This window comes from Rhodnius prolixus, unplaced genomic scaffold (genome assembly GCF_049639745.1).
Source record: "Rhodnius prolixus isolate KJV_2025 unplaced genomic scaffold, Rpr scaffold_1, whole genome shotgun sequence".
NCBI classification, from domain to species: Eukaryota; Metazoa; Arthropoda; class Insecta; order Hemiptera; family Reduviidae; genus Rhodnius; species Rhodnius prolixus.
The window spans coordinates 221,341-244,968 of NW_027411581.1; the positions used below are offsets into that span (position 1 = coordinate 221,341).

General features: G+C 33.2%; 1 protein-coding gene across 5 annotated transcripts; it reads right to left on the reverse strand.

Moving 5' to 3' along the window:
- Positions 1–1,797: 1,797 nt before the first annotated feature.
- LOC141451682 (beta-taxilin-like) lies at positions 1,798–13,966 on the reverse strand. 5 transcript variants are annotated; one of them, XM_074123210.1, is made up of 10 exons: positions 13,072–13,218; positions 12,858–12,936; positions 12,620–12,787; positions 12,402–12,548; positions 8,690–8,884; positions 7,445–7,573; positions 6,686–6,844; positions 5,735–5,963; positions 2,617–2,923; positions 1,798–1,993 (listed from the first exon to the last, which is right to left on the reverse strand). In XM_074123210.1, the coding sequence occupies exons 2-10, from the start codon at positions 12,903–12,905 to the stop codon at positions 1,969–1,971; spliced, it is 1,407 nt and encodes a 468-aa protein (XP_073979311.1). In that variant the 5' UTR covers positions 12,906–12,936; positions 13,072–13,218; the 3' UTR covers positions 1,798–1,968. The 5 variants fall into 5 exon arrangements, with proteins under 5 accessions (XP_073979311.1, XP_073979302.1, XP_073979299.1 ...); XM_074123201.1 differs by lacking the exon at positions 13,072–13,218 and adding an exon at positions 13,738–13,966 and having other exon boundaries at positions 1,798–2,923; positions 12,620–12,784; XM_074123198.1 differs by lacking the exon at positions 13,072–13,218 and adding an exon at positions 13,738–13,878 and having other exon boundaries at positions 1,798–2,923.
- Between the last annotated feature and the right edge of the window lie 9,662 nt (positions 13,967–23,628).

Here is a 23,628-nt window from a genome sequence, read left to right on the forward strand (position 1 = left end):
ATGTAGAGGAGCTTTAATCACTTCTTCGTGCTAAATTTTATCAAAATCGGACAAAGCGTTTTAGAAATATTGGTAATAATAGTTTTAGAAACGGCCTTACTTGGGTGGGGCAAACTCCCCTCCATATGAGGCGTAGCGACGAGACTTTTAAAGTGCAAATCTGTACAAAATTTCGATTCGAATGACACTTCATTCATGAAAATCAGTTCACTTGTCGATAATTTGAAACGATTGCTATACTTCCCCTTAACTAGTGTAAGAGCAGATCGCCGCTTTAATGTTACGTAGGGGAGCCTTAACTCTATCATCCTACCAAATTTTATCAAAATCGGGCTATGATTTACAGAGTAATTAGTAATAATAATTTTGAAGGGGGCCTTACATAAAGGGGGCTAACTCCTCTCTAATTCGGTGTACAGCGTCGAGACCCCCAAAAGGCACATCTACATAAAATTCCGAATCGAATGTCACCTCATTCATGAAAATCGGTTCTCGCGTTTAGGCGCTACGTAGTTTACAAAAAAGGTAACAACAACAACAACAACAACAACAAGAAGAAGAAGAAGAAGAAGAAGAAGAACTATTTCTGAAAATGCCGTTTTTGCTCATTTTCGGCAACTTTTTTCTCAAAATCTATTAGGTCTGGGGGGTTGCAAAAAAATTACAGTTATAAAGGAGGGTTTGCCCTATATTTTAAAGAAAATTTGGGAATTTTATCTTTTATAGAAAAAGAGAAAAAAATTGTCAAAGTTGGGTGTTTTTTAACGTTACGCTTTTTCGTGCACTTTTTGACGATCAATCCTTATACAACTGTCCTACCGGACAGTTTTAATAAGACTACTTAAATCAGTACCCCCACTATTTTCACCAGTTCCAGTAGTAGACTCCCCCACCTTGCTTATGTTACTGGTAAGTCTGTGAACTTTGATAATAACTTAATGAGATAATATTTCTTTTCCTTTTTTTTTTCTTTTCTTTTTTCGCTTAAAACTTTTTATAAATGCCACTTTTAATAGTATAAAACTATAGTACGGTATTCAAAGTTTACAATGACAAAAAATAACTGTTTGAAACTTCCAAGAAACACTAAAAAATTACACAAATTATACAGAGCAAATTACATACGTCTGATCACTTTGAAGTCTAAATCCCCACTCTAGACAAACATAATGCACAAAGTACTAATAGGCCACAAAAACATTCCTATGTAAGGAGTAAATGCACATACCCCCAAAAATTGTTCAAGTCGGAAATAATAGGTAACCGAGCAGAAGAATATACTGCGCAAGTAGAATAATGAATATTTCACAAAAAATAAGGTTTAAAAATTTTCTAATGAATTCCAACAGAGTTTTTAGGAGAGAATTTGAAACACTACAAACTCTAAGTGGACAAAACTAATAGACTAACTCGACTGTGATGGAGTAGGTAACACCTACAGAAAATAATCTAATCTGACGTCCAATTTCCGTAGTTTCCTATCATTATATTTACTTAGGTTGCAAACATCAGTCGATATCATATTTGTTCATGAATAGCTAAGTCAACTGATCTTATCTCAGAACTGGAATTTCTTAAGGATTGACTGTATTCACAATTACATTTTTCTATAGTTATTATTCGAGAGAGGTATCAATCCCTAACCTCAATTTGGTGCGGCACTGTATTTGGTTTTCACTCATAACATCTGAATACTCTCACAAGGTGATCACTGAGGTACTCATATCTTCTCTGAATTATACTTGGCAACCCTTTTTTTATTTTTAACATCGTTTGGGAGATAATAAACGACAAGCATGCTAAAAAAAAATTTTATTACAATTTGTACAAGAAAAAGTGCCAATGGAAGGCATGATGAAGGTGCAGCAGTTTCCGACCTCATCAAGATAGAAATAAGGACGTCTGTTAATTGAGAGCACATCGTAATTCTATAGAGCAGGTCTGTCCAGGCCTGTCGAAGCCATTAGGCTATTTATTTGTTACTCTACATATACTAAAAAAAAAAAAGTTGACAAAAATTAATACATTCCATGTAGAAAAAGTATTAACAGATACTTTCAAATTACTATAAAACACAAAGTACTTCCACAATTACTGTAAATCATTAAAAACAAGAGGCCAATGAAAATGAACAAGGAAAATGAATTGCAAAAAAGCTTGACCTGTTTTAAATTCCAAATGGAAATTAGGGATAACAAAACGAAATGTACTGAAACAATACTGTAATGAAATTATTACGATTATAAAAGATTCAACGCATTAATTTAAGGGCTTTTGATGGATGCTGGTCCGTTTTTCTTCCGCTTGCCCTTATTTTTCTTCGCTACAGACTGGTGAGCTAATGGTGGCAGATGAACCAGCTGGAACTTTTCCGTTATTTCTTCTTCTAAAGCGACCGCATCATCAGTTAGAACCTGTTCACCACTCTGTACCTCGGATGGATCTGCAGGTAGTGGACAGGAAACAGGTACCGATTGGGGCTCACCGCAAATATGCCCGGCAAAGCATTCACCTGACGCCGCCGGCTCATGCTTTACTTTTGCAGAACCCATGCTAATTTCTATTTCTTCAGAATTAACCTGTTCAGTACTATCAACGCCATTTCCTAATACTAACTTATCTTTAGAAATTTCAATGGAAGCAGCAGCAGCTATTTCTTCAACTGAGCTATTTTCCTCTATATCTTCAACAGCGCCATTTGGCTGACTTATCTCCTGCAGCTCATTAATACTACTGTTGTCACGGTCAATTATTGCACTGTCGGCTTGCGTCTGGTGTTCTACCAAAACTGTTAAAGTCTCATCGACTGCTGCAAGCTCCAATGCTTCGACTGATTGATCCAACTCACTGATACTCTTATTAGTCTCTTCGCGATTATTTTCATCCAATTCTATTCTGGCTGAATTTATCAAACCTTCATCGCCTGCAAAAATAAATTTGAGAAATTAATAAACAAAAAACTATGTCCACATACACCTTAAGCTCTGTGTGACACTGTGTGCTCCACAGAAAAGAAGTCAATGTATAAGGGTTGATCATCAAAAACTGCACGAAAAAGCGTAACGTTGAAAAACACCCAACTTTGACAATTTTTTTCTCTTTTTCTATAAAAGATAAAATTCCCAAATTTTCTTTAAAATAAAGGGCAAATCCTCCTTTATGACTGTAATTTTTTTGCAACAACATAAGATATAATAGATTTCGAGAAAAAAGTTGCTGAAAATAAGCAAAAACGGCATTTTCAAAAATGGTTGTTGTTGTTGTTGTTGTTACCTTTTTTGTAAACTGCGTAGCGCCTAAACGGGCGAACCTAAATGCGAACGGAATTTTATGTAGATGTGCCTTTTGGGGGTCTCGACGCTGTACATCTAATGGGAGAGGAGTTAGCCCCCTTTATGTAAGGCCCCCTCCAAAATTATTATTTCTAATTTCTCTGTAAATCTTGGCCCGATTTTAATAAAATTTGGTAGGATCATAGGGATATGGCTTCCCTACGTAACATTAAAACGACATTCTGCTCTTACACTTGTTAAGAGGAAGTATAGCAATCGTTTCAAATTATCGACACGTGTACCGATTTTCATGAATGAAGTGTCATTCGAATCGAAATTTTGTACAGATTTGCACTTTAAAAGCCTCGACGCTGTGCCTCATAAGGAGGGGAGTTTGCCCCACCCAAGTAAGGCCCTTTCTAAAACTATTACTACCAATATTTCTATAACGCTTAGTCCAATTTTGATAAAATTTAGCATGAAGAAGTGGTCAAAGCTCCTCTACGTGGCTGTGAAGTGCCATCATGCTCTTACACGTACTAAGTGGAAGTACTGCAATCGTTAAAATTATCAATGAGTGAACTGATTTACATCAATGAATTGTCGTTCGATTCAAAATCTTTGCCTCTTTGCCTTTTAGGGAGAAGTACTGTAATCGCAGTTTATTTTTCTTGCTCCTCTTAAAAGGAAGTACTGAAATCGCAGTTTAATTTTGCTATTTAAGTGTAAATACCTTCCTACTTTATTCAACTCGCTTTTTCAAAAAAATTGTTATTGAGGATGGTTTGGGGACCGCAACTATAATCATTCTTTAAAAAGATCTCTCCAGTGGTAGTTACGGTTCCGATTTAACACATTATCAGGTTATATATATAATGATAGAATTGCTTATTCCAAATTTAAAAAGATCTGTAAAGCAGATATGTAACTTCGCAAAATAGACAAAAAGGAAAATCTATCCAAAAGGTACAAAAATCTCTTTAACAAAAACTTGCAGTTTAAAATGTTAAGTATAAGGGTTGATTAAACGTCAAAAGATACACAAATCAGCAAGTATCCATCATTTTATTTATACTTCATTGATATTATTTAAGTAATTTTACTGCATTAACTTTTCCTTCACATTTTTAGAATTTATTAGATGTCACAGATTATGAATGAACTGGCCAGCATAAGGGTCTGTGACATCTAATAAATTCTAAAAATGTGAAGGAAAAGTTAATGCAGTAAAATTACTTAAATAATATCAATGAAGTATAAATGAAATGATGGATACTTGCTGATTTGTGAATCTTTTGACGTTTAATCAACCCTTATACTTAACATTTTAAACTGCAAGTTTTTGTTAAGGAGATACAATAGTTAAATTGAATAATCAACAAAATTATTAGTCAGATTAAAAATTGGGGACAAAAATACTGAAAAGAAGAATTGTAAGAGAAATTACAGAAAAAAAAAAACACTGGAAAGAAGCTGCTGCTTAATGTTTGGAGGGAATAATACTTAGTAGCCTCTTATAAGCATCGCAGCAAACGTTTTGTTTTATTTAAAAAACGGCCATCTACAGTTTTATCATCAGAGAATAGTTTTATGAAGAAAAAGAGGGTCTTAAATCTGTTAAGCACTGTTCGCCAGAGCCACCGCATTGTTCTGCACAACTAGGAGGCAGAAGATGACAATTATTAATTTCATAACATTAAATATTAGCTCAGAAAATACATATTAGTGGTGCCTCTCAAGATAAAGGTTTTTATCATTAATGTTCCAATCGAAATTGAAATAATTGCAGGTAGTTTCGAAAAACAATTGATAAGTTTTTCCGCTCTTAGAAGAAATAAAACATTTGTACGTATTCTTTATTGCATGTGAAGAACGTTCAGCTAGCGGTGGTTTATCCATAATAGGGGATAAAGGTTAAAAAAGGTTGAAGTTCTGGCCCTTGATTGTGCCTCACCAATCAGATAATTCTTCTTAAGATGGTTCAAAACAGTGCTATTATAACCTTACTATGATAAGTTAGTTGCCTTAAAAAGTAATGTTATTGATGAGATTAAAAAATTGGTGCCCCTTGAAAAAACAAACAGTCAAAATTAGCGAATGGACTACTCTATTGTATTGTAATTAAATGATATTAAAGAAACTATTTTTACTTTAATAACACTCGCAACTCGCAAGTACAACTCTTTCTCCAAGCTCTAATCCTTTAGTACATCTTTTGCCCCTCCTAACTGTCTTAACTAGACATCAAGCCAAATCGATAGTGGCCCCGAGATTCACATCGGGTCTCGCTTGTGTCATTGGTTCACGCAGAAAGAGCTCCCAATTTACACATTTTATATAATATATTTTATTTATTTGGTATTCTTCAAGTCATTCTCTCACTTCTTTTTGTTTATTTTACCTTTTTATACAGACTGTTACCATTAATAATTATAAATAAATAATAAAATTAGAAAACTGACTTGGAGAAGCGGCCGCTTGCGCCTTGACCACACCCCTCAGATGGTTACACTGAGCCTGCAACGTCCTGCAAAGTCCTTGAAGGGCGGTCAATCGCCTCTCCGACACTGAGGCAGTTTCATCGCTTTTAATCTTTTCCTCGGTCATCTGTAGTAATGTGCGGTGAGTAGTCTCATAGCGACGTTTCCACGCTACTGTTTCTTTCTCCAATTTTCGAATCTGTTTAGCCATCTGTCAGAAAATTAACACAAATGTGATCTATAAAAAGTAAAGTAACGCTACTTTTTTCTGGCAGACTTCGCGTCTAATTACCAAATTAAAGTAGTGGACGGAGGCGATAGCATACGTACTGAATGAAACCTAATGAACTTTATTAACCAAAAATCAAATTCCAAGACCTAAACCAGGAATCGAACCAGTATCACAATACTTTAAGCTTTGCTTTATTAATTAAATTCATGATAATATATTGTGTAAAAATGTTATCTTGCTTCCAGCGAAAATTTAATTCCAGTATTCTTGAAAATACATTTCACAAAAACTTATTTTTCATAGAGGAGGCGGCGGTCACAGGAAACTTTTTTGAATTCAATTCACCAGCTTGCCAATATTTAAAAAAATCCGTTTTTGAGATCTTGTTACTTTCGCTAAGTTGCTATACTACATTCTTATACCGCGCTTTGAACGCTGATATTTCAACACTTGAAATTAAAAAAAAAAAAATGTCCCAAGGCAAGAGTAATTTTTTGATGCTAAACGTTATGAGAGATAAAACTTAGCGGGAAGCTTTTAGCGAGACAGTGCACTACTCTGCATAATTTCTAGCAATTAAAGCGTTATTTTGTCCGGAGATTTAAAATTTTGAATTTAATGGTCCGTGAAATCTGAAAGGTTGTAAATCACTGCTTTGGCAATCCAGAAAGAGAATATGTATAAGTAAGAAATTATTTTACCCTCTCCATTTCTTGCTTAAAGGAACCAATAGCATCATTTGATTGCAACAGTGCCTTATGAAATTCATCATATTTGTCATTGTACAACTGTATTTGATTTCGGAGAGCCACTTCAGAAGTTTTCATTTCTTCCAATTGTTTCTTGTATTCTTTTAATTCCTGAAAAATTAAATGTTGAAAGGTTAAGATAATAATAACACCATTTTATGGCCTATTTAGTTTGATTAAACCATTTGGAAAATAGTGTGTTTACAACTTATTATTTAGCTTCTATTGTTAAATATCGAGTTCAAAAAGTCATTTAAAGAGCAATTAATATTTTAAAACGGATATACGCAGAGATATTTAAGTCAATAATACGATAAGCGTAAATTGCCACGTATTGGTGGCAAATCACGGCCTTTTTGATGCTCACTACCAAGAATCGTGATAACAGATTTATCATTTTGTAAGAACTGCGGCGATTTAGAAACGTCTTATTCTTGTTCAGATTTGAAAATATAAGCGAAAGTTTGACTGAATTCCTGAAGTTGCTTCTGCCTTTGATTACCACAAAGCACCTTCAGCTGCAAACTTAGAAGTAAATAGCGTTGTCTTGAATTTCTCTCCTTTGCAAGTAAAGAATGTAAATTTTGGCTTAATTGTTACCGCAGCCGGTTTTTTTCGCATCTTAATGCTTTGAAATATAAAAACAAAGCTAGATTTCGATTCATACTGATTTAATAAATAAATAAACTACTGTTTTTCTGATTGACTTACCAACAACAGCTGTTGATTGTCTCTCAGCAGAGCTTCTTTTTCCAATGCCATTTCCATTTTCGCTTTGGCAAGTTTTGTATTTGCTAACTGCATTTCCAGATGCATTTGCTTAGCCATCTTCTCCACATGCTGTTATCAATTTATTATACATGCAACATTAAAGAAAATTAATTAAAATTTCTAGTTGGTATTACATGAAATGAAAATAATACACTTTTAATGAGATCTGCCAAAATGTATGGAATTTAGATTGATGATTAAAGCTTTTTCGTAGATCCCCAAAGAAAGTTTTGTCGGGCAAAAATTACTTATAGAGCTCTGAGAATATCACATTTTTTGTGAGAATTTGTAGAGGTATGGAACCATTTTATACCATTTCATTTGTCACGAAGTAAGTTAGCGTAAATAAAAAATATATTTATTTTAAAACCATGTTTACACCATACAAACTCGAGCCTAGAACAAGAGAAACACTATATTCCGTATTTGTTTGGTGTAAATTAATTATTGTATTTAGTTGTTCCTAGAACCGACTTTCTGCGCATGTTGCTTCGAACACACCATTTACACACACAAAAATATCTGTTCAGCTTATTCACAGTTATTTAACATAAGCATAAAAAAATGTAATTTTTTATTAAAAAAAAAACAACTTCCTTATGGGAGGAGATTAGTATAAGAAGTAAATTCTTTTGTTTTATTTGTTTAACACTTTTATCTCCTGTAGGATACAATAAAATCACTTTTTTAGTGAAAATGTTTCTGAGAATATGTTTACAAAATAATTTGGCCAACACAATCTCTTTAAACTACAAAATAAAGATTACTAATAACTTTAAATTTTATTCGGTTCTTGGTAGTACAAGTGAGAAGAATGGTGAGCCGGGATGTATACGGCGGCGCTAATCCTAGAAGTGTACTTGTGCTACTGCGTTAATAAGAATAAGATAATCAATCAATTTCAAGTGTTAATTTTCTTGGACATCCGGTCAGCTCAACTGATTATAAAGCCCTACCAAATAAGCCAAGATGGCGAAACTAAGGTGATGTTCAAGGGTGTCCAGAGAATCACTATTAAAGAGTAGCGAGACGACGTTTACGCGGTCTGGAAACCCTTACCACGTTACCCTCAATAAATCTTATTTATGGCGAAAAAAATATAGTATACATATTAATATATGTTTAAAATAAGTAGATCTGTAATAAAAATGGTTTAATAATGTGTTGTACTTTTCAAACTAATACCTGTTCCTTTTTCTCGTACTGTTCGCAAACATTTTTCAGTTTAGTTGTCATATCTAGATTATCATCGCGTAATTTTGCATTTTTATCATTATTTTGGGCTAACAAATTTCCTAATTCAGTCAAAGTCGATTGAAATTTTGTGGCAACTTCCCTTTTCTTCTCCTCTTCTTCTCTTATTTTCAGCATGCATTCCTCCTGCAAAAACAAGAACTTACTAAATTTAACACAACATCATAACTTAATATTTAAATAGAAGTGTAATCTATTCTGTTTAAACAAATGTATGGACAATCATATTTTTTTATTTTTTTTTCTGCTGCAATCATTATAAAATTCTTGATACCAGTCTTAATCAACGGAATTTTTCTAAATATATAATTGTGGAGCTTTAATGTTCGGACAAACTAATTGTTGCTTTTGTAATGAACAGTCGTTGCACAGGATTGCGCGGAAAAAAGAAAGGGTATTCATTAGAAATAGATAATTTATTACAATTTGAGTTAACTTTAAATAATTCTTTAAAACGTTTTGGAAGTGGGAAGAATAATTTTTTACTATCTCTTACATTAAAAATATTACTTATTCAAAGTTACATAATTGTCCGGATATTTTTAATCGGTTGGAGTTTCTTATATTCTATCCATCCTTACTACCTAATTACTCGTTTAAACAACAAGGCCTGATTAAATTAAGCTTTTTCGTACATGTGATGTCAATTTTCTTTCGTTTTTCATAGTTCGAAGTAATCAAAGTTCCCTTGTTTTTTAATTCTTCTTCACTCAAACTTAACTTTTACAATGATTTCAAATATGATAATTGGAACCAGAACTGGTGATAAGGCTGCTCAATAATTCCTATATTAGCAATTCTATGTTCGGATCGTTTCTTAAGATTCCTATTGTTTCAATCATTGATTTTATCCGTTTCAATACCATTTATTATTATTATTATGGGTTAACAACGATATTCTAACTCTTTAAATTTAGAAAAAATACTCAATAACCAACTCGAAAACGTTCACATTATAAACTGGCCATAATTTTACCTGTATACAACAGGAATATACAATATATATCAAGTCAATAAACCTCCTTATTTCGATCCGAATTACAGTGTTACTAACAAGGAATAATTTTTCTATAATTGTCCAAATAAAATATGCCTACTCAATCACCAAATTTGATTACAGTTTACCACAATTGAAAAAAATTCAAAAGTTCAATTGTAGGAAAGACATAAAAAACTAAGAAAAAAGAAAAATGGGAGCAAATTGTCCCTGCTAACATATTATTAAAATATTGAGTTCAGTAAAAGCTTGTGTTTTATTTTTAGCATCACAAGATTAAGGAAAACATTGATTCCTTTTAAGAGAAGATGGGAAAAACTACAAAGCTTTTAGTAAAGTTGCACTTTTTTAGGAACATTTGTTCTCAACTTATTTGGAAAGAAGCTGCCAAGGATCCCGTCTTCTAAATAATTGCATGCCTCATGCATTGATAAAATTGTCAGTACTTTCCCAAAGTTATGTTTTATCTTTAAAAGACAGCCTATCTAAACCTTCAGTAAAATCTATGAATCCACAAATAATTAGAATTGTAATAACTGGAGTAAAACAAATTTATGTTACACCAGATTTACTCAGATAGTAGACCTAATACGAATGTTTTCAAAGCAACTAAGGTACTATAATAAAATAAAACAAAGGTACCCTACGACCCAAAATTTAAGTCGAATCAAGAGCTACTGTAATAAAATAAAATTAATAAAACTTATAAATTAGAATATCTAATAATACATCAATAATGTTATGGGAACCCTACAAGAAACCGTAAAAGAACCTGTGAAATAAAGAACAGTTTTAAGCAAAATGTAAATTTATTCATTTTTACTTTTCTAATTTGGAACAAGTCGCGGAAATTCCCGCTCCGCTTTGTATTATTTAACTCTAAAAATTCTGTTACCAATTCTAAAAACATATTTAAGCGAAACATCATGGTTGGAACTTCTTATTAAATTAAGAATAAGCATAGATTTAAAGAAGAAAGTTGACGATGAGGGGAGGGGCTAGTAGACTCACTGTAAACTCATATCTTGTTTCCGACAGGTGTAACGGTTTTTTAAGGAATCACAACCCTTTCATAGCATTGCGATGTACAGTCATTAATAATGGGTACATAATAGGTCACCTGGGGCGTAAAAGTTGATAGCTAACTGAAACAGTCAAGGTGTCATTCGGATTATTGTAGGTCCATGATGGGCCAATACACACTGAGGAAACACATGCATTCATGAGTGTTTTTTTTCTGTTTAGTCAGTTAGTCAGGAAAGAAAATGGTAGAGTACGTGCTGTGTCAATGCAAAGAGCTTCTATAGTTCACAGTTCGGCTATCTGGTTTAGAAAAACTTATTCCTTCATACTTGTCCAGGAGAGACTTCTGATTCTCCTAATTCTAAGCAAAGAGAATAAATATAACAAAGACAATAAAACGTTTGATCGTAGTTGCAAAGCTTCCCGACCAATTTTATGGAATCTGGTCCGTTCTCTTTGCATTAACTGCTCAGAATTACTGAATGTCTAAAGAATGGACTAAAGCAGCGTTTCCCAAAGTGTGGGTCGTGACCCGGCACCGGGTCGCAGAAAAATTCAGCTGGGTCGTGGCAAAAATTGTAAAAACACAAAAAATGTATAACATTTTGCTCTAAATTTAATATTTTTCGAAACTTTTTCAAGTACTGCAGGTGGCAACCCTTTACCACCGTTTTCTACCGGACCGTTTAAATTCGGATGCTCTGATTGGCTGATTTCGATTCGTCATTAAGTGCCTTCTGTCGATATTGAAAAGGAAGAAATGCTTAATCTTAGTGAACAAGAAGTTGAAAATTTAATTGAAATTTTAAGCGACACCGATCTTAAAAAAGTGTTTGAAACTGTACCACTAATTAATTTTTGGTTGCGCTGTCAAAAGGAATATCCAAGCATAAGCGAAAAAGCGATACAATTTTTAATGCCTTTTGTCACCACTTATACGTGTGAAACTGCGTTCTCAGCCTTGGTGTACTTCATCCTTCGCACTAAGGTCAAAATGTGTAAAACAAAATTTACTTTAAGTTTTAAATGAAGAAAATGGATTGTCTTTACTTATGTTTTTGTTATATAATTATTTTGCAATTTTTGTGTATGAAAAAACAAACCAATAACTTGAATTTTGATTTTTATGAAAAAATAAAATTTGTTTTGTAAATAAATGTTTTTTTTATGAGGTGGGTCGCGAAAAAATTTAAATCTCGTACCGGGCCGCGGTCAAAAAAGTTTGGGAAACGCTGGACTAAAGATTTGTTTGTTGACCCTTTTATGCATGAATGCGTGAATAAATGTAATGAAAAGCAAGCAAATAAATTACAGATAGTATAACTATTTTTTTAATAATTTTTTTGTTTAACAAACAAAACGAATTTTACTTTAAATTTAAAATATTATTCTCAGCTTTGAGCAAACTTTTTAACCACGCAAATTTCTTGTTTTGAACAAGAAAATTGATACCTTTTAGTTTCCACTACCTGCTTACAACATATTCGCTGAATAAATGCAAGTTCAAGAGGAGAATATTATAAATAAATAAACTACATTACTAGTCATCATAAATTAGGCGAACTACTACATCCACACCAGTTTTTTGTTATAATATATATCTCTATAGCAATTATAACTAACTTTAACAGCTTTATTTTGTCGCTGAAGTTCTCTACAGAGATTTTCTAGCCTGCTTCTGGTTAGGATTGCCTTGCTATGTTCTGCTTGCAACTGTTCCTTCTCCTTTTGCAATATGCTATTTTTCTTCTCAGCTAATTTTGCTGCATTCTAATGAAATAAAAACAGTAATTTATGTAACTTGACCAGCAACCTGTCAGATAAAACACAATAATAAATACCTGCAAAATTCTGTGGTCATTGAACATCTCAGCGTACTTCTGACACATTGCACCTAGTTTTTCCTCTGTAGTTTCCAAACTGCTTAGAACTTTCAGTACATGGTCAACACTTTTATCATCCTTTTTTCGTTTTTTATCTTCACGATTACGTTTAACTTGTTTCTCCTGCTAATAGTTTTAATGTATTAATGATCTCACTTCTGCAAGTTCTATAAATCAAGCATAATGAATAATCTACCTTATCTTTGGATTGGCATTCGTGAATTGCTGTTTCAGCTTTATTCATTTTGAAAACTTCAACATACAGAATGAGAACTCTAAAAATAAGCGGTACAAGTAAAGTGAAAATAACTTTCATCGAAGCTTAAAAAGTATTTTAACTGCAAAATATGTTTGAAATAAATCGAAAAGATAAAAGAACAATAAATATTAAGTAGCAAGAATATTATTACCGACAACATAGAATCTTTGTTGTTAGCTATTAACTAATTTTACATCAATGTAATGATGATTTGCAATTTAACAAAACTATCTTGGAAAAAAACTTGGAAAAATGAGAAGCACCTAACCAAAAACAATAAACAAATCGAACCTACTGCAGAGTGCAGACTTGGGAATGCAAGCTTTCATAGCCTTTACAATTAACATGTGCTCGCTTATCAACCGCTAAATTTCAATTCGAGACTTTAATTCCACCTCAATTCCTTATTATAATTTACTAAAAAGCTAATTCCTACTTCTCGACCACCAAGCTACATAATAGTCAGAAACGAATGATACCGAAGGTTAAATTTCTTTATTTAATAAATAAGGGATTACATCAATATTTAAAAAAAATATTTTTATATTTTATGGTACTGGATGAAAATTTTTGTTGGATAAAAATCAATTATTTATATTTACTGAAAAATTGAAAATGTAAACGTTTTTAGTCTAATTACATTTGAGCCCAAAGTCAGGGGCACATGGCTTTTACCCAACTTAACTTCGAATTTTATTATTTTTTAACATTAATAGCGAGTATGATACAACACAATAAGAAAAATTAAGTACGGAAGAAGAAATAGTAGCAGTCACATGGTTTTATTTTCAATTGTTACAAAATTATGATTACTTACAATGAGCAAGTACAGAGCGGCTAGAAATTCTTGAATCAGTTGTTCAACTATTATCAAGAAAATATTCCAAAAATTTGTCTAGAAAATGCACTAAATCTAGATAGAAGGCATAATGAAAGAAAAAGAGATGACGAAGATGCAGGCTAGAAGCAGGCAGAAAAAAAAATTAAGATATTTTAAGAAAGTGAACTAATAATAGAACACAACAGCGATATGCGTGCCTGTCTTTGCTACTCCACATTATTTTAGAGCACTTGCTTGGAGGGAACTTTGAATTATTACTATTATTTTGTCGTAACTTGATGAGGCCTGTACTTAGCCAACTTGAGGTTCATATGTTATGTAGTTCTTGCTTTTGACCAAACTGAGTTGAAAAGCCTTAAAATAAAATCTGATGTGACGCATAATCATCCACAATGCACATCCACAATAAAAAAAAAGTAAGAAAAATAGATTCGAAGTGCATCGACAGATCCAGAAGATATAAAGTTCAGAGCACTACCTATTTATTTAAAAAACAACAATAAAGAATGACCTTTATTTAAAATTTTGAATTGTATAAATTGTAGTAAATTTAAATGTATTGGAATGTTGGATATTTGGCAACCCTGTTGAGGGTGTAAGAGAAGGGCTGACCGTTAGGGGTAGCCAGAGGGTAGCAGGTAGCAAGGGACATGCCATTCCTTTTTCCATTCCATTACTGTGTGTGATGTGCGTTGGGCCTTGTGATGGCGTTAGAATCTTATGTCTTATGTGAATAAACTATACTTATGATAGATTGGTGTTTATTTCTACCCTTAGTATTTAAAGTATTAATTTGTGTTTTGTTTTCTTTAGTTTTTCCTTTAACTCATTTTTGTATTCTACAACTTCAGATGGGGGGTAAAGAACAGTTAATGTGGAGTAAAGAACTGGTAAAGTGAGTTAAAGATCGGTTAATTTGTTAAAGAATAGTCAATTTGTGTGAAAAAAATGAAACTTGGCAACATTAAGAGGATTGAGTCCGCAATTATGTTAGCACCGGTAAAGGAAGCTAAAAGATTTTATGAAGTTATTTTTGGACTAGATGAAGGGCGTCTGAGTAGAAAGAAAATAAAGGAATTTGAAGGTTTCAAGTTAAATGATGTGGACTTAGTGAATAAAGTGGAGGAATTAAAAGACACATTTTCATTGTGGGAATTGAAAAGTGTTGTAAACCTTTTGGGTATTCAGTTAAGCCCTAGACAGGATGTGGCGTCAGAATTATGCAAATTTCTAAATGATATTAGCTTATTACTTGAAGCAATAAGTGAACATCAACTATACGAAGAAGAAGATGAACACTTTGAGGAAGTAAGTGGAAATTGTACAAGTTCAAATCATGTTCAGGAATGTCGACCATTTCAGTTTTCCTCTAAAGACGTAGAAGAAAGTCTGAGGCCATTTACCGGAGAAGATAACTACACCATTAACTTGTGGTTAACTGATTTTGAAGAATTGGCACAAGTTATGAAGTGGCAAGAGTTAGAAAAATTGGTGTTCGCTAAAAAATCACTGTAGGGACTGGCAAAACTTTTTGTTAGTGTTGAACGGGGTTTAACCAGTTACAGCGCATTGAAGCAAGCACTTGTTGAGGAATTTTTTAGAAAAACGAACAGTGCTGAACTTCATAGAGCGTTAAGCAAGCGCACCATGCAGAAAGGTGAGTCTCTTCATCAATACGTTCTAATAATGAAGGAATTAGCTGCTGGAGGCGGTATAGAAGTAGAATCGCTAATTCAATATATTATTGATGGCATTCCTGATCCGCTTTCAAATAAGATACATCTTTATGAGGCCCAAGATTTGAAAGAGTTGAAGAGGAAATTAATGATTTATGAACAAGTGCGGCCCAAGTGTGATTACGAAAACGTTAAGGAGAAATCTTGCAGATTAAATAAAATTGTTTCGGAGACGAAAGTAGATTCCAGAAAATGTTTTAATTGTTATGAAGAGGGGCATGTAGTGGCTGAATGTCCGAAACCCAGACGTGAGAGGGGAAGCTGTTTTGAGTGCGGCAAAATGGGACACCTTCAAAGGGATTGCCAACGTCAGAAGCAGAGCACATCATCTTTAGTTTCGCTGGTAGCTGAAAAATCCTCTATACCTCCATACACAGCAGACATCCTCATAGAAGGCGCTACTACTAGTGTAGAAGTAGAAGCCTTGCCAGGTTCAGTAATATCATTGATAATGGAAGATCGTGTAAGTGAAAACGATATATTACGTGAGGTAGTAATTAAAGATGGTTCTGAGTTAATGTTAATTGACCACAGTGAAGTGGAGAAAAAACCTTTTCCGATTGTAAACCCTGAGCTTAATGTAAATTATGTAAAATCTGTCCCTAAGATTATTAATGAAAATATACAGATCGAAGAACCTAGTAAACCCGCTGTAGAGATTAAAGTGATTCCTGTGCGAAATCTGTCAATTCTACAGGAAAGTGATAAGGGAATTAGTGAAAGTAGTGAATATTTAGAGGATGAAGAGAATAAAAAGATTTGAATTATGTAATGGGTTGGTGTTTAGAAAGGAAAAGGGGAAAATTTTATTTGTAGTTCCCGAAAAATTGGAAAAACAAAATATCAGAATGTGTCATGATTATGTTGGCCATTTAGGTGCTAATAAAGGTGTCGAGTTAATTTTAAGGTCCTATTGGTTACCGAAATTACAGGACAAAATTAATTATTATATAGCTAACTGTATTAAATGTAATGCATACAATCCAATCTTAGGAAAAAAAGAAATGTGGTGGATAAAGTTTTGCTCCATGATTTTATTTGTTGAATAGTATAAGTGCTCTTAAATTTTGTTTATAGTAGTTATGTTATCATATTGTTCGCTTTTGTTTATTAGTATGAATAGTTAGTACTTTTTATTAGATTGTAATTACTAGTTAGCACTCTTGTGATCGAGGGCGATCACGGGTCAGGATTGGCCGAGTTGTAGTAAATTTAAATGTATTGGAATGTTGGATATTTGGCAACCCTGTTGAGGGTGTAAGAGAAGGGCTGACCGTTAGGGGTAGCAGGTAGCAAGGGACATGCCATTCCTTTTTCCATTCCATTACTGTGTGTGATGTGCGTTGGGCCTTTTGTTGGCGTTAGAATCTTATGTCTTATGTGAATAAACTATACTTATGATGATAGATTGGTGTTTATTTCTACCCTTAGTATTTAAAGTATTAATTTGTGTTTTGTTTTCTTTAGTTTTTCCTTTAACTCATTTTTGTATTCTACAAAATAAACATTTTAACCAAATAACTGAGGGCCCCTTCAGCTTTAGTGCCACTGTGAATGTCTTTACTATAAACAGTTATAAAAGACATCAACTAGCTACTAAAATGTTACATTGGGACAGGGGTTCCCAACCTTGGGGTGCGAGAAAAGTCCAGGTAAATAATAGGATTTTATTATTATTCAAATATTTTTCGTATTTTTATTTCTCATGATTAAGATATTCATTGAGCTTGTTAGAAAACATTTCATTTGTTTTCGTTTTATGAGTAGTTATACTCCATGTGTTTTATTTTTTTTGTTGTCTTTATCCTTGAGCAAAATATAAATTTCAGGGTGTGAGGTTGGGAACCACTGCATTAACCAAAAGCTCTACGCCGCCCCTATCAAGAGGGTCTAATGAGGTATCCACTATTTTAAGCACCCTCACCAGTCTGTCTTTGATTAGATTTGGAAATGTCGCAATAAGTTAGGCGCCACGATAGCCGAGCGGTTAGAGGCGAGACCTACAAAGCTAATATGTATTAAAACTGTCCGGTAGGACAGTTGTATAAGGGTTGATCGTCAAAAAGTGCACGAAAAAGCGTAACGTTGAAAAACACCCAACTTTGACAATTTTTTTCTCTTTTTCTACTAAAGATAAAATTCCCAAATTTTCTTTAAAATATGGGGCAAATCCTCCTTTATAGCTGTAATTTTTTTGCAACAACCCAGATCTAATAGGTTTCGAGAAAAAAGTTGCCGAAAATGAGCAAAAACGGCTTTTTCAAAAAATGTTCTTGTTCTTGTTGTTGTTGTTACCTTTTTTGTAAACAACGTACAGCCTAAACGCGCGAACCGATTTTCATGAATGAGGTGTCATTCGATTCGGAATTTTATGTAGATGTGCCTTTTGGGGGTCTCGACCCTGTACATCGAATGGGAGAGGAGTTGGCCCCCTTCAAAATTATTATTACTAATTACTCTGTAAATCTTGGCCCGATTTTGATAAAATTTGGTAGGATGATAGGGTTAGGTCTCCCCTACGTAACATTAAAGCGGCGATCAGCTCTTACACTTGTTAAGGGGAAGTATAGGAATCGTTTCAAATTATCGACACGTGAACCGATTTTCATGAATGAAATGTCATTCGAATCGAAATTTTGTACAGATTTGCACTTTAAAAGTCTCGACGCCGTGCCTCATAAGGAGGGGAGTTTGCCCCACCCAAATAAGGCCCTTTCTAAAACTATTATTACCAATATTTCTATAACGCTTAGTCCGATTTTGATAAAATTCAGCTCGAATAAGTGGTTAAAGCTCCTCTACATTGCTTATGCTCTTGCACCTACTAAGAGGAAGTACTGCAATCGTTTAAATTATCAATGAGTGAACCGATTTAAATCAATGAATTGTCGTTCGATTAAAAAATCTTTGCCTAGAAGTTCTGCAATCGCAGTTTATTTTTTTTACTCCTCTTAAAAGGAAGTAATGAAATCGCAGTTTAATTTTGTTATTCACGCACAAATACCTTCCTATGTTATTCAAAACGCCTTTTCAAAAAAAGTTATTACTGAGGATGGTTTGAGGGACCTTAACGATAATCATTCTTTAAAAAGATCTCTCTAGTGGTAGTTACGGTTCCGACTTACCATCTTATCAGGTTATAATGATAGAATTGCTTATTCCAAATTTAAAAAAATCTGTAAAGCAGATATGTAACTTTGTAAAATAGACAAAAAGGAAAATCTATCCAAAAGGTACAAAAATCTCTTTAACAAAAACTTACAGTTTAAAATGTTAAGTATAAGGGTTGATTAAACGCCAAAAGGTACACAAATCAGCAAGCACCCAACATTTCATTAATTCTTCATTAATATTTAAGTAATTTTACAGCATTAATATTCATTAATATTTTTTAGAATTTATTAGATGTCACAGACCCTTATGCTGGCCACTTCATTTATAATATTTTTTTGTTATAATTATGATAAATCACACATATGTACATGCATGTTAAAGTAGAAAAAGACAAAGTTAGAGTAGGCTACTGTCTTGAATTCGTCTTACCAAAATATTCGAGAGCACAAATAACACACAGTTATAACAAGTAGATTATTCAACAACAATTATTGATTTCTCTATTGTAATTTAATTTTACTTATAGTAAAATACTGGAATAATTAGCTGTCCTAAAAATATACATATCTTATTTACTTTATATTACATATTACATTTTTTTTTATAAAAAAAAGTTTTGAATTTTTTAGCCTCATAATTTTTTTTTATTTTTTATAACGTTTTTCTTTTTAACCTGTAATTAATAGTTTGATTATTATAAATAACTAGATATTACAGTCAATCTACAGTGCTACTTGAACAAATATTTTGTAGACGAAAATGGCCAGCATAAGGGTCTGTGACATCTAATAAATTCTAAAAAATATTAATGAATATTAATGCAGTAAAATTACTTAAATATTAATGAAGAATTAATGAAATGTTGGGTGCTTGCTGATTTGTGTACCTTTTGGCGTTTAATCAACCCTTATACTTAACATTTTAAACTGTAAGTTTTTGTTAATTAAAACTGTCCGGTAGGACAGTTGTATAAGGGTTGATCATCAAAAACTGCACGAAAAAGTGTAACGTTGAAAAACACCCAACTTTGACAATTTTTTTCTCTTTTTCTATAAAAGATAAAATTCCCAAATTTTCTTTAAATTATAGGGCAAGTCCTCCTTTATAACTGTAATTTTTTTGTCAAAACCCAGATTTAATATATTACGAGAAAAAAGTTACTGAAAATGAGCAAAAACGGCATTTTCAAAAATTGGTCTTGTTCTTGTTGTTGTTGTTGTTCTTCTTGTTGTTACCTTTTTTGTAAACAACGTAGCGCCTAAACGCGTGAACCGATTTTCATGAATGAGGTGTCATTCGTTTCGGAATTTTATGTAGATGTGCCTTTTGGGGGTCTCGACGCTGTACATCAAATGGGGGAGGAGTTAGCCCCATATATGTGAGGCCCCTTCTCAAAATTATTATTACTAATAACTCTGAAAATGTTAACCCGATTTTAATAAAATTTGGCAGGATGAAAGGTTTAGGGCACTCCTACGTAACATTTAAACGACGTTCTGCTCTTACCCTTATTAGGGGGAAGTATGGTAATCGTTTCAAATTATCGAAACGTGAACCGATTTTCATGAATGAAGTGTCATTCGAATCGAAATTTTGTACAGATTTGCACTTTAAAAGTCTCGTCGCTATGACTCATAAGGAGGGGAGTTTGCCCCACCCAAGTAAGGCCTTTTCTAATACTATTATTACCAATATTTCTATTACGCTTAGTTCGATTTGGATAAAATTTACCACGAAGAAGTGGTTAAAGCTCCTCTACGTGGCTGTGAAGTGCCACCATGCTCTTACACCTACTAAGAGGAAGTACTGCAATCGTTAAAATTATCAATGAGTGAACCTATTTACATCAATGAATTCGATTCAAAATATTTGCCTTTTAGGGAGAAGTACTGTAATCGCAGTTTATTTTTCTTACTCCTCTTAAAAGGAAGTACTGAAATCGCTTTTTAATTTTGCTATTTACGTACAAATACCTTCCTATTTTATTCAAAACGCTTTCTCTAAAAAATTGTTATTGAGGATGGTTTGGGGGACCGCAACTATAATCATTCTTTAAAAAGATCGCTCCAGTGGTAGTTACGGTTCGGACTTAACACCTTTTTAGGTTATAATGGTAGAATTTATTATTCCAAATTTTAATAAAATCTGTAAAGCAGATATGTAACTTTGCAAAACAGACAAAAAGGAAAATCTATCCAAAAAGTCCAAAAATCTCCTTAACAAAAACTTACAGTTTAAAATGTTAAGTATAAGGGTTGATTAAACGCCAAAAGGTACACAAATCAGCAAGTACCCAACATTTCATTAATACTTCATTAATATTTAAGTAATTTTACTGCATTAAATTTCATTTATTTTTTTGAATTTATTAGAGGTCACAGACCCTTATGCTGGCCAGTTCATTCATAATTTTTTTTTTATTGATTTAAATCGCGTCAACATCTGAGGTTATTGGCGCCCGGAGTTTTTTTCAGTGCACTGCCGGCCTCCGGACAGTGTTCTCTCGCTACAGACAACACTGTCCATCACCGGCCAGTGAGCTGTAAGAAGCTCTTAGGAAGAGAAAATCTAAGGGTCAGCAGCTGGATTCGAACCCGGAACCTCCACGTGGGAATCCAATACGCTAACCGCATAGCTAATCCCTTCCCTTAGTTCATTCATAATATTTTATTTTTTGTTATAATTATGATAAAATGTATATTATATCTTCGTAATTAAATAGGTACTTTATTATAGCTTTATTCCAAATTATTCTTCTGATTTATCTTTATTAGGCCCTTTATTCTGAGTAGTCACATATACATGCATGTTAAAATAGAAAAAGACAAAGTTAGAGTCGGCTACTGTTTAAATTTGAATCACGGATTTAAAACAATATTTCAGTCTAGAATTCTTCTTACCGAAGTATTTGTGAGTACAAATAACGCATAGGTAATTATTCAACAATAATTATTCATTTCTCAATTGTAATTTAATGTAGTCCCTCTAATTTTACTTATAGTAGGTAAAATACTGGTATAATTAGCTGTCATAAAAATATGCATATCTTATATTCCAAATATATAACACTGCGGTAAGAATACCTAGATTGAGAATTGAAGAAAACTATATTATTTGCGATAAAGCCAAATTAATTATTACCTATTATTAAAAACGCTTGACTACTAAATAAAGTAACAATTGCTTTAATCGAATTACGAACTTAAACCGAAGATTTTTATTTAAAAATAAAAATAAATAAATAAAATATACAAAATCATTGATGAATGTTGGTGCAAGCATTTTTGAAAAAAGTTTTTGAATTTTTTAACCTCATATTTTTTTTTTATAGTTTTTTTTTTTAACCTGTGATTAATAGTTTGTTGATTAGATATTACAGTCAATCTAAGAAATAGTGTTCTATTTGAACAAATATTTTGTAGACGAAAATGGCCAGCATAAGGGTCTGTGACCTCTAATAAATTCAAAAAAATAAATGAAATTTAATGCAGTAAAATTACTTAAATATTAATGAAGTATTAATGAAATGTTGGGTACTTGCTGATTTGTGTACCTTTTGGCGTTTAATCAACCCTTATACTTAACATTTTGAACTGTAAGTTTTTGTTAAGGAGTTGTGATACTGGGTTTGATTCCCGGTCTTCTAGGCCTTGGATTTTATTTAATTATTAATAAAAGAAATTTACAGTAAAGTATGTTTGCTAGTCGCCTCCGTTCACGACACCTAATTTGGTAGTTGGACGTAAAGCACGCCTGAAAAAAAATGTCGCAATAAGTTTTGGTGAGTAGCTACTTATAAACATTTTTGCCTGCCTGGATTTCTGCGGCCTGCGAAACTCTGGCAAAATTGCACACAAGCTTCTCTTTTCCTTCCATTTTCGAGTTGTTTTGGTTCTAATTTTAAAACATGAAGCCACTGAAAAGTATCAGAAATACCATACTAACTTACACATTGCCCTAATCCTTTTGGACAGACTCTTGCCTTTACTACCATTCCTAACGCCGACTGAGGCGCAGTGGCCCCGAGATTTCCTTTAGGACTGACCAGCAAAATGGGTTTCCCGCCCAAAGTGCAAAAATTGAGTCGTTTCTAAAATGTCTAAATAAATGTTTAAAAAAGTTACAAATTCATTACTGCTCTCGTTTTGTACGTCTCGTCTATTTCCCTGTCGGAACGTTGTCATCCAACCAAATCTAGGGCTGTTGCTCCCAAATAACATTTTTTAGAGATATTCAATTTGTCGTATTGAATAATACAATTGATTTCAGGAGCCAATTTATTAGCACATTATGGTTAGAAAATCGACAACAGGCTGGTCTGTAAGCTCCGCAGGAACAATACATACACATTGATTTCTAACAGCAAATATTACCAATTTTCTAGAAAAATCGTTTTTGTGTTCTCTTAGAGGCTTTGATTTTCCATCCCTGTAAGATTATACTTTAACATAATGTACCAACTTTATAGCGTTGGTAAGAATTAAATATTCCAAGATAGAAGAATGTGGGTTAGAATGTTGAGAATTCCAGCAAGAGAATGTCGTGGGAGTATTATATTGGCTAGCTGGCGTTGATCATTCGTACACTAGATATAGTGAGCTACAGTTTACTTAGGACTCCAGAAAATAACTGAACATTTTGATTTTTAAGCGATAGTTCTAAAGATCTTGCGATAGCTTCTGCCACTCGAAGGCGACCACACTCATGATACCAATGTGACAGATCCGTTTAATAATGGACTCCAGCTTACATCTTTTGTTTTATGAAGTTTAAAACTTGTTAGTCTGCCTTGTAATAAACAAGATAGTTTTGCCGCTGAAGAATACTGAGACGTTGTAATGTCACACATTTAGCCTGCGAAGAACTAATAGTAAATTTGAAGAGTGAGAGGTGTTCGCTTTTTAGCTTCGAGGAAGCTGTGACTTCATAAGGGTGGTGGTGCTTCGTGTCGAACCGAGCTACCCGACTGGATATGGGCGAATATGATTCAAACGGATGGATGTAGTTTGCGCACGCA

Coding starts and splice junctions, on each gene's coding strand:
- LOC141451682 (XM_074123198.1), bottom strand. CDS start 12,905: ATGAATAAAGCTGAAACAGCAATTCACGAATGCCAATCCAAAGATAAG. Junction 12,788..12,857: donor AATGCCAATCCAAAGATAAG/GTAGATTATTCA, acceptor TAAAACTATTAG/CAGGAGAAACAAGTTAAACG. Junction 12,549..12,619: donor ATGACCACAGAATTTTGCAG/GTATTTATTATT, acceptor TTATTTCATTAG/AATGCAGCAAAATTAGCTGA.